Consider the following 12,324-nt stretch of genomic DNA (forward strand, 5'->3'; position numbering starts at 1 on the left):
AAATAACATACTAATTGTCGAAGGTATGACTTGGAATAATAAACTTAGTACTTGAATACGTATTGGCTATTAATATTATTTAGTCCTTAATTCAACAACTATTTATTATCTTACTATAAACCAGGTCCTGTACTGAGAATAAAGTATATAACAGTAATTCAAACAGACATAATCCTTGTTTTTAAACTCAAAGCCTAATGAATGTCATATATCAAACTTGGATAAGTACTATGACAAACAAGTTCAAGTGAAAATGGAAAACTTGGAGTTTAATTTCTTCTTTAAGTGAGCATTTCATTAATTTCCATTACATTGCTAACAAAAATTTTTTCCTCTTCCTTTCCTTCTTTCTTTGGAAAAATAAAATATGCCCTGGTTTGAAACACTGATCTAAAATATATCAAGTATTGTTTAGATCTAAGCACAGTCATATTTAAAATCTCATCATGGAAGGAACCACTGTTTGATATTTTATGCTCTCTCTAAAATATAAAAATTATGTTGAAATTAAATTTTTAAAGTCGTATATAATATGCATGTCCAAAATATTCTTGATATTAAGTAGATCTGGTCATATGGCATTCTAGAAGTTCAGAACATTAAAAGAAACAGCTGGTATGGATTTTTCCCTTCTGTAGCACAATTTTGAGAAAGTTAAGGCAAGAAGCAGAAAGGAACTACATTTCTGAGCACCTACTATGTGTAAGGTGCTGCACCATAATGATTATAGACTTTCTCTCATTTAATCCTTACAGGAGTTCATTAAGTTAGGTTGCATGGTTGTTCCCAGAACTTGGGAGTTTACAGAACTTGAATTCTGACCTCACACCACACACAAAAATGAACTCAGAACGGATCATAGTTCTAAATGTAAAACCTAAAACTATAAAATTTCTAGAAGAGAATCTAAGAGAAAAATCTTTGTGACCTTATATTAGCCATAGATTTCAGGACACCAAAAACGTCATCTGTAAAGAACAAACTGATGATAAACTGGGTTTTATCAAAATTTAAAACTTTTGCTCTGCAGACACTATTAAGAAAGTAAAGGCAAGACACAAACTGGGAGAAATTTCTTGTAAATCACATCTGACAAAAGATTCATATGTAGAATATAAAAAAAAACTTACAATGTAATAAAAAAAGTGAAATATTTGAATAGGCCTTTCAAAAAAGACGACGTCTGAATGCCAAATAAGCACTTAAAAAGATGCTCAAAATCATTAGTCACTAAAGAAATAAAAACTAAAATCACACTGAGATCCTACTACATACCCACTGGAATAGTTATATCCAAAGACCGAGAATACCAAGTGTAGGTGAGGATTTAGAGAAACTATAACTTCAGATATTGCTGGTGGGACTACAAAGTGGTACAGCCACTTTGGAAAACAGTTTGGCAGGTTCTTATAAAGCTAAACATATACTCATCATACAACTCAATAATCTTACCTCTAAATATTTATCCCAGAGAAATGAAAACACACATCTATACAAAGGCTTGAAAACAAATGTTCATAGCAATATTATTCATAATAGCTTCAAACTAGAAGTAATCCAATGTCCATCAACCAGCAAATGCATAAACAAAAAGTTATATTCATTAAATGAAATTTAGGCCAGGAGAAAAAAATGTAAAATATCTAACAAAGAACTTGTGTCTAAGATATACAAAGACCTCTTAAAAGTTAGTAACCCAGCTCATCTCTCTCCTCCCCTGTGTAACTTCCTCAACACTCTGGCCCATCATGATTGCTTCCATCTCAGAACTTAACAATAACTTTACTGGGTATTTTTCTTTTAAAATCTTTCAGATCAGCTCCTGGTTGGAGGGAGGAGATGTAAGGGGCATCAGTGATGAACAAATTAACACAAATGGGCTAGAATGGGATGGGGCATGAATTCCCAAAGCTGAAGTGGCCTCACTGATAAGAGGTAAGGCCTCTTTATCAACCTGGTCTCTGCCACTGTACTGTCTGCATGGCCACCTGACTTGAAAATTGAGGAGGTTCCCAGAATCCCATAGTATGGAATGTTTCTGGGAACAACTTTTTCCTCAGTATTTCAGACCCACTTGGGTATTTTATTTTGCCTCCAGAATACCCAGGACTACTCCTACACCTAGCACCTAGGTTGATACATCTTTGAATTCCCTGTGGTGCCTAGCACAGTGCTGAACAAGTAAGTCCAAAAGAATGAATGATATAATTGGATATTCCCAAACACAGGGTGGATTTGATTCATGGTGCCGGACACTCTTGGGCCCAAGCTCTGAGCTGAGAAGAGATGGTGAAGTCCTGGAAATTAATAACATTGCCCTCAAGTTCAAGGTAGTTATTTTGATTTTGTTAGACTGAAGATGAGATGTTCTATACCTTGAGCCCCTTTAGAAAGAAAAGGTTGGGAAGGAAATACCAGGAATCTGTCTCCTGGGAATAAGTTCCCAAACCAATCACCTTGAGATAATTACCAAAAGAGAAATAAGAGAAACACTGTCAAGTGAAAGAAGTATATATTTGAAGGAAAATGTAACTGACGTTGTGCCTTCAGGGCAACTAGTTAATCTCCTACATGAAATATCAGGGTGATAACACACTTTTTTCTTCAGAGGATCACCAGTGCTAAATGGAAGTTGTCAATATGATGGCTGCAGAATTGTAGTCAATGAGATACATACAATTTATAAAAGAGAAAGGGAGTCCAACTCAAACAAGGGCTTCAACATTCCATTGGTGTGCCCAGGCTCTCATGCAAAAAGCCACATGAGAATTACACACAAGTGAATAAAATAGCAGGGCCTGGTATGTACCTACCCCCACTAAGGTGAGACCGTTTATTTAGTTCACTTGGAGTCCGTTTAGAGAGCTAATCAACAGATGAAAGCTGTCTTTAATTAGGAGCCCCTGCCCAGCAACTGTGGGTTTAGTCTTCAAAAGTACAGCCACGGGATCCCTGGGTGGCGCAGCGGTTTGGCGCCTGCCTTTGGCCCAGGGCACGATCCTGGAGACCCAGGATCGAATCCCATGTCAGGCTCCCAGTGCATGGAGCCTGCTTCTCCCTCTGCCTGTGTCTCTGCCTCTCTCTCTCATTCTGTGTGACTATCATAAAGAAATAAAAAAATAAAAAAAAAAAAAAGTACAGCCACACTCGATTCCTCAGAATGGCCTTGAAGTTCTTTGATTATTTTTTCTAAACTCCTAGCCAATACAGTAATATTCCGCCTCAGTTGGGTAGATTCTATTTATTTACCTATCAGTTAAATTGTGTTTAAATACAAGCTCTCCATTACAAACCATTTTTATAAAGGTGTAGTAGTTTATTTGTAAATATTGAACTGTTTTATGTGTTGTTTTTTGGAGATGTTTGAAATACTTAGGAGAATATGAACTACTAAGCTAATGCCTGATTAATTAGTTGTGGACATTAAGTGCTTACAAAAATCACAATATTTGTAAGAGTCATTTATATTGAATCTATAATCATGTTAAAATGGCCAAGAAAAGGGGTCCCTGGGTAGCTCAGTCAGTTGAGTATCTGCCTTCGGTTCAGGTAATGCTTTCTGGGTCCTGTGATCAAGCCCTCATTGGGCTCTCTGCTCAGCAAAGAGTCTGCTTTTCCCTCTCTCTCTGTGATCTCTCTTGCTCTCTCTCAAATAAATAAATAAAATCTTTAATTAAAAAAAAAAGATGTCCAAGGAAATTTGATTACTTAAATTTAAAATGGTTAGGCTTTTACCTGTCAATGTATGTATTATATAAATAATACAAGGGAACAAGTGAGTTTGCATTTATTTTTTATGCAAAAATTACTAAATTTATAAGTAAGTTTGTCAGTTGAATTTGAAGACTTTGAAAAGTAAACTTTATTTATTTATTTATTTATTTATTTATTTATTTATTTATTGAAAAGTAGACTTTAAATCAAACAGATTAAAATCCAATTAATAACATATTCTTTTACAACATTTATTAAAGGCTTCCTGAAAGAGTAAAAGTTAATGGAAATTTGGCAAAGCTTTCACCTCATACTCTCAGCTCCTTGGTTCCAGAAAGAGAACTAAGGGTACCATTCCTGAACAGTTAAATGCCATGTGGACCATATCTGCAGGAATCCCAAACCAACAAAAGTTCTCAGAGATGTCGCTGGCAAATTTCCACCGATTCTAGAAGAACCAAAGACTGTCAAAGGAAGAGAGAGGTAAGGGGCATCAATCCGGAGCAAACATAACCTAGATGGTCTGAGATGGGGCAAGATTTCCATCTGACTTAAAAACCCAGAGAACCTTAAAATCTAGGAGCCAATATGAATTTGAAAATGCTTCCCAGGATCCATAGCATAAAATGTTTCTGGAAACTAAAAAGTTTAACAAACTCCTTCAAATATTCTCTTCTGCCTCTAGAACATTCAGGTCACCCTTACACCTACTTTTTCCAAGTGGCGCCTGTGGGATGCTGATTACTGACAGCTCCCACACCAGGCCTATCCAAGGAGGTTCAAGGGGCTCTACCACAGGTATGCTATGTCACAGAGCAGACATCCTAGAAAGGTGCCCCAAGGCATGGAAGCACTAAGCACTGGGATGCAGGAGGACAACCTGCATTCTGGACCTAACTATATCACCACCTAGTTTGGGAAGTGTGGACATAGCTTTTTCAAAGTTTTTTTTTTTTTTTTGGTTTTGTTTTGTTTTGTTTTTTTGTGACCTGGCAAGTATCACATCTGTGAAATGAGCATGAACTTACTTTGGAACAGGGTTTGTTATAAAAAGCCACTGAAACAACACTTTAAACACCCAGAAAAATACAAGCATAAATGTAGAGAATTAGGTTATTATAAAGTCTGAAGATGGTAAGACTGCTTTACAGCAATGGAAATGGTAAGCTGACTCAGTGAAATATCACATGTACGAGCACTCATTTAACTAACGAGTAGGAAGAGAATTCTATTCCTCCTAACATCCATTCTAACCGAATTTCACCAAGACCAGAAAAAGACAGCATAAACTAAATGGGAAGGAAAAAGGAAAACAAAAAATGTTCTATAGACTTAAGTTAATATCCTACAAAATTTGGTTTTGTGCCAACTGTGTCAGGTTTTTTCAGTAATTCCAGAAAGTAAACACTATTATTCTTTTTTAGTGGGAAAAACTGAGGTTTGAAAGTTGAAGCAATTTGCCTTAATAGGCAAATTGAGAAAAAAAAAATGAGTTCTAAGAACTTGAGTTTGCATGGCACCCCCCACAAAAACGAAAGGCCAGACAATCCATCCCTAGAATCCTGAAGAGTATAGTTCTTGTGCTTATTTCACATTTCAACAGAGGCTGAAAAATGTAGCAAGTCCTCATGGAAATTTCAGTGATGGACTCTCGCTGTCAAATTTCTAAATGGTCCTGTTTCTCTTCTCACACCCAGTGGTGAATGTTAAGTGCTCATCCTAAAGCTATCTAGATCTTGCCACACCACCCCCTCCCCCGAAATGAGCTCAGACGAAAGGAAGCAGCCATCACTCTAATGACAACATGGGCATGCTAGAAGATCCCAGGTTTTAGGAGCAGCTAAAAGGAGGTCCTGGAATCACTGTACTCATTGTGTTCTCTCAAATGGGTAACTTTCACTCCCATCAAAATAGGAGGAGACAAAAAAATTCATCAGGAAGTGTGTCACAATTTCAGACTGACAGATGGAGGTATGTAGCAATACATCTTTTATTACTTCCCTTGACAGCTATAGATTGCATACTAAGTTTAACTGGGCTGATACACATATTCTGCAGGTGTATTGTTGAGAAGAAAAATTTTGGACATTTTTCTAGATATCACAGAGATAGAGTGCCTAGGTATGGAAAGAAATTTCCTAGTAGTCCAAAGAATGCTTCTCCCTACCGTTCCAAATACTCTCTAGTTACGTAATCCTAGCACAGGCATTTTGATGCCTAGCAAGTATATTTTCAAAAATGGCCAGCCTGCATTGGAGGTTTCTCTTCTGTTGTGTTTATCAATGATTCCACAACAGTGGGACTTTCTTTACTAAAGCCTCAGGCCACATAAGGGACTACATTCATGTCATACAATAAATAAATAGCTTGGGATGATTAAACTTCATTTTCTCAATTTGATTTTCAAAGTTAAAAAACTGAAATTGTGCTGTACCCTTACAGCTACTTTAGGTAGCAAGTACCCACAGCTTAGAGAAGCCAGTTCTTCAGTAGCCAGTAAGACTGATGTCATACTGCATTTGATGAAAGAGCCTTTCCAGAGGCATTCACACCTGATAAGCACATTGTGTGGATTAGAGTTACAGACAAACAGAAGAAAAAATCATTTTCTACCCCAGTGTCAGATGCCACAGGTATATCAGCTAATTTCTCTGAGGAATGTGGAATGTATTTGGTATTTCCACCAAATAATTGTTCTGCCACCATCTGCAAGATGTGGAGACAGCAATGAACCAATTACATTTTTTCTTATCTCCTGATGAAACTCCCCAATAAAACACCAGGCAGGATCCCTACCAGAAGACAGTTCTGGTGTAGACGGAGATCAAAAGTAGAGGTGGGATGACTGCAGCAACTAATGGCCTGAAAAATGGTGCTGTGGGCATATTTACATTATATCATATACAGGAATAAGTATAATTTATATGTATACTTCATTATATACTACATTATATTTTAAAACATATCAAGTTTCCCATCTCAAACTGGTCTAGTTGACATACTACTACACTACACGGGCATTTAATCATGAGGCTTTCATCAATTTCAGTGAGAAACACAGAACCCAACCATTCCTTGATAATCCTTTAAATTTTAAAAGTTTGCCTTATAAAATCTATGACCTGGCTATGTTGGAAGCCTAGATGATAACCAAGACAAAGTATATGGCTAATGCGGTGGATCTACAGAGTGCTACAAACCAACCAAAACAATGTGGCTACTTTATAGAGAAGGAAACTACATTCTGCCATAAAATCAGAGCTTCTCCTGTGACAAGGTGACGAAGAATCTTTAGTCAAACATTATTCTGGGTGAGTCTGTGAAGGTGTTTTTAGATTGATTTAATATTTGAATTGATAGATTGAGTAAAGCAGACTACTCTCCCTAGTTTGGATGGGCCTCATCCAATCAATTAAGGGCTGAATCAAGGGACACCTGGGTGGCTCAGTGGTTGAATGCCTGCCTTCGGCCCGGGGCATAACCCTGGAGTCCTGGGATCCAGTCCCACATCAGGCTCCCTGCGTGGAGCCTGCTACTCTCTCTGCCTGTGTCTCTGCCTCTCTCTTTGTGTCTCTCATGAATAAATAAATAAAATCTTTTAAAAAAAATTAAGGCTGAACCAAAAAGACCCCCCCACTCCCCAAATAGGAGGGAATTCCTCCTGTCTGACTGGCTTGGAGCTGGAACTTGGCTTTTCCTGCCTTCACACTTGAAATGAAACATCCACTCTCCATGGACCCCAGGCCTGCAGGCTCCAGGACTGAAACTACATCATCAGCTCTTCTGGTTCTTAGGCCTTTGGACTTGGACTCAGAACACACCATCAGCTCTCCTGGGTCTCCAGCTTACCAGCTGCAGATCTTGGGCCCTTGCAGCCTCCATAATCACATAGGCCAATTCTTTATTAAAAAAAATCATATATCACTTATATGGGCAATTTAAGAAACAAAACAGATGAACACAAGGGAAGGGAAGGAAAAATAAAATAAGAAAATCGGAGACAAATCATAAGAGACTCTTAACTCTCAGAAACAAACTGAGGGCTGCTGGAGAAGGGAGGGGGCTGGGGGGATGGAGTGATTTGGTGATGGACATTAAGGAGGGAATGTGATATGAGCACTGGGTATTATATGCAACTGATGAATCACTAAATTCTACCCCTGAAACTAGTAATACACTATTTGTTAACTAAATTGAATTTAAATCCAAAAATTTTTAAATATCATATATATACGACATATATATATACACACACAATCTTAATATATATACACTTTTAAGATGTATACATACACACTTTTAATATACTTATTATATCAAATATAAACACACAAACCCTACTGGTTTGAAAAGATCAGATGAAAGAAAGAAGACCTGTTCACAGATGATAATATTTTATTTTTGCTTGCAGAAATTATCATTCACACAAATTCAGGCACATGCATGTGCTCCCCCACCTCACTCCAAGGCTACAGGTGTGACCACTCATGTACCACTTGCTGCTAAACCTCAAATCCTTATCAGATATGCCAAGTAATAGTTAATCGAGCTGTAAAGAATTTTGCTTCTTCATTCTTACTGACTTAAAAGCAAGGGCTTCTGAACAATCCTATGAATTTTAGGGCCTGTGTTCTTCTCAACACCCACACACCCACACATACTTAAAGTCATCTTTGTATGGGGTTCACAGAGAGAGGAAACAGAAGGTGTCAAAGGAGAGACTTTTTAGAATTGCAAAACACTTCCAGGATCACAGACATTCTTTTCCAATATACAAGCTAAAGACATTTTAGGAAAGCTCACAACTCGCTGGGTATGTGGAGACTTGTGAAGTGAAAGGGAATTTAGGATTCATTAAACACTGTCATGGCTAAAGACCTATTTGATCAGGCTGGGGACTCGTGTTCAGGAGTCTGCCATGCCATCCAACCCCACAACGCCCAGCAGTCTCCTCGACTCTGCCAGCTCACTGGTCACAGTTTGCACTAAAGGTGACTAATTCTGAAGTGAGCATGTACCTGCACAGGGCTGAAAGCCAAGGTCTTGGTATCTTGCATTCTTGCCCTCACACATCCCTTCTCCTTTCTTCCCAGGGGTTAAGAACAGAGGCTCTGGAGCCAGATCCTGGGTTTGAATACTCTTTCTGACACTGATTAACTATATGTGACCTTGGGGAAACTATTTATCTCTTGATGCCTGTTTCCTCAGCAGCAAAATGTAAATTATAGCAGTGCCTACCATGTAGGGCTATGAGGATGAAATCAATTCAAACACAACATGTTCTTGATGCAGTCCTGGCCTGTGGGATGTGTCTGAGTCAACCCTTACTAATCCTATGGAGTCCATTTTTCTGGACCCAACAGGTAGTAATTTGATTTTGGTTCATTTATTGCATTTCTCGCATGGTATAGAAAGCACCCATTTACAGCCCACCACCCCCTAGACTGAGCAGGAATCACATGTTCTCATTATCTTTCCCAGCACCTAGTGTTGGCACACAGCAGGCACTCAGTAACTGTGGATTGAGTGCTTCAAGACATAACTAATTCTAACAAGGAGAGCTTGTTAATAGGCTGCTGATTATCAATGGCAATGGCACTGCAATAAAGGGAAGCTCCAGGTAGAATTCCGTGAAGAAACACAATTCATCCTTTTGTTGTATAATCAAGTCCTGGGATTTTTTATTTGTTTAAATTCATTTGTTTTAACGTCTTCCAAATAAGGTCATTTTGTTTACATATTTGTCTCTCTTAATGGCACAGAGAGTAAGGATAACAATGCTGACTGAATCAATCTTACTTTTGCCCCAGGAAAACAAAATTCTAGAAATATTTATGAGAAATCTCCTATGGTTACATTTAATTATCAATTGCACATAACACATAATTATTAAAGAGTCATTAAGAAATACCCTTCTAACAAAACATCAACTGACCCAGGATAAAACAGAGGTTACAACTACATCTTTTGAGGCCTGGCTCCCCCAAAATGACATTTCTTTTTACTACAAAAGGGATAAAAAGATGACTGCTGGACCAACCCTAGTCTCAGATATGATTTAAACTTGGTTTCAAAAAACCTTTTGTAGAAAGTGTTCTTCTTCTGAAATCTCCCATTAAAAAGCAAGCCCATGAGACACATTCCCAAGGTGTTAACTACGGGGACAGACACACATATGCACACACCTACGCATCCCATACTGAACCAGTTTTTTTTTTAAAGGTTTTTATTTATTTATTCATAAGAGACACACACAGAGAGAGGGGCAGAGACACAGGCAGAGAGAGAGAAGCAGGCTCCATGCAGGGAGCCCAATGTGGGACTCTATCCAGGGTCTCCAGGATTGCGCCCTGCACCAAAGGCAGTGCTAAACCGCTGAGCCACCCAGGCTGCCCTATACCAGACAAGTTAAGAAGATCAGTTAAAGTCACAGCATTTTTCCCATGTGACTTTTTTTTATTCCCATACAAAACATGCACAGATGTTTCTGTTGGATTACAGACGTCACTGTCAGGTCAGATTAATAAAAGCCATATTTTCCAGTTAAATAAGAAAAAGAAGTAATAAAGGAATTCAAATACGCTCATGTTCTGTAATAGAAAAGAATTGGTGAATTTGCATTTTATGTTTCCTGGCCACATACACTTTTCATTTAATTAAAAGAATTTGGGAAGAAGAGTCTAAGTTCTCATGACTACTATGTAGTATGAAGAGCTTTAAGAGTATCCTGGAAAACAATACTTCTTTGCAGTGCCAAAAAGCACACTTGAATTGAATATTAAGTGAAGTGAGTTACTCCAAAAGCCAAAAGAAAGATTGCTGAGGGCAGCTCCGGTGGCGCAGCAGTTTGGCGCCGCCTGCAGGCCAGGGTGTGATCCTGGAGACCTGGGATAGAGTCCCACATCGGGCTCCTTGCATGGAGCCTGCTTCTCCCTCTGCCTGTGTCTCTGCCTCTCTCTCTCTGTGTGTGTCTATCATGAATAAATAAATAAAATATTTAAAAAGAAAGAAGAAAGAAAGAAAGAGAGAAAAAAAGAAAGAAAGAAAGAAAGAAAGAAAGAAAGAAAGAAAGAAAGAAAGAAAGATTGCTGAAAGGTTTAGCTAGTTTAGTTATACAAAAATAAACTGGGGAGCAGGAACCCCAGGAATTGACTCACCACTATATCCTCAGGGAATGTGTCTCTGCTGAAGGAGCCATCGTCAAACACGACCTCATAGAAGGTCTGCGATGTCACAGCAATCACTCTGCAGCTGTAATACCGGGTGTTCCGGTGCTTGGTGATGACTGTCTGTCCCACAGAGATACCCTTCTCGCCAGCCTTGGACTTCTAAAAGAAGGGGCACAGAAAAAGGAGAGAAAAGAAACAAGAGAAAGATAAAAGGTAGGGATGGAAAATAAAATATATATTTATTTAGAAAAAAAATTCATGTGGTCATGATATATATTTCTAATTTTTAAACTTTTTACTGGGGAATAATTTCAAACCTAAAAGTTACAAGTATATGAGTTGTACCTATGTATTCTTGACCTTTTACCTAGATTCAACTATTGTTATCAATATCAATATTTTTAACATTTTCCTATTTCCCCATTTTTGCATATTCTGTCTCTATTTTATATACATGTATATTTACGTATATAAAAATTATGTGTCTGTTATATAAATATTAACAGTCCACCCAGAATCATCTAAGAGTAAGCTACATACGTCACCGGCTTTTACTCCTAAATATGTCAGTTGTGTATTTTCTAAAAATAGGCATTTCCCTTCACATAACCATGGTACAGTTACTAATTTTAGTAAATCTAACATGGATATGATACTTAGATCAACCATGTATGTTCTAATTTTGTCAAATGAGCCAATAATGATCTTCATGGTTTTTCCAACTCTCCCCACCCCATCCCTGCTCTCAGGGGCAAATCCAGGAGGTACTGTACTTTGCTGCCACTTCTCTTTAGCCCCTTCTAATCTGGAACATTTCTACACCCATTCTTTGTCTTTGTATAATCATAAGTGATACTCCTGAAGAATACAATTCTCCCTCTCCCTCCTTTTTTAATACAGCATTTGCCTGATGTTTCCTCATGATTAGATTCAAGCTATACATTCCTGGCTAGAACACCACACAGATAATGTTGTATTCTTAGGATATCACATCTGGAGGTCCATGATGTCTGTCTGCCTCTCAATGGTGATGTTAATTTTGATTCTAAACAAACTGTAGTCCAATTTCTCCACATTATAATCCCCTTTTACCCTTACAACTAATAAGCAATTTGTGAGAGAACCTTTAATACCATGCAAATATCCCATTCCTACATATCTGCTTAGGTTTAGCATCCACTGACGAGTCGTGCCTGATCCAATCTTTCCTGTGACGGTGGTGATATACTGATTTCAGCTGCTCTGGTAATCCTTCCACATTTACTAGCTGGCACTTGACACCTGTTAAACAGGAGTCTCCTACTCTCCACACATCCAATCTTACGTGGGAGGGGAGGAAAAAAGAAGCCAGCAGAAATGGTCTGGGGCCCACAAGTCAGGCTATGGGGAGGAAGAAGAGAGGAGGGCAGTTCCTTTGCTATTCCAAGAAGTCAGGACATTA

The 12,324-nt window shown here is 38.2% G+C and overlaps 1 protein-coding gene across 8 annotated transcripts in view; it reads right to left on the reverse strand.

Moving 5' to 3' along the window:
• Positions 1–12,324, reverse strand: part of KDM4C (lysine demethylase 4C) — a 428,768-nt gene that overhangs the window by 28,949 nt on the left and 387,495 nt on the right. For 6 of the 8 annotated variants that reach the window (XM_055302072.1, XM_055302067.1, XM_055302069.1 and 3 more), the window contains one exon: positions 10,872–11,042. In XM_055302072.1, coding sequence (XP_055158047.1) covers positions 10,872–11,042 — 171 coding nt within the window. The remainder of the gene's footprint in view (positions 1–10,871; positions 11,043–12,324) is intronic. The other 2 variants (XM_055302075.1, XM_055302073.1) reach the window with 1 other exon arrangement.

Source organism: Nyctereutes procyonoides, unplaced genomic scaffold, assembly GCF_905146905.1.
Source record: "Nyctereutes procyonoides isolate TBG_1078 unplaced genomic scaffold, NYPRO_anot_genome, whole genome shotgun sequence".
NCBI classification, from domain to species: Eukaryota; Metazoa; Chordata; class Mammalia; order Carnivora; family Canidae; genus Nyctereutes; species Nyctereutes procyonoides.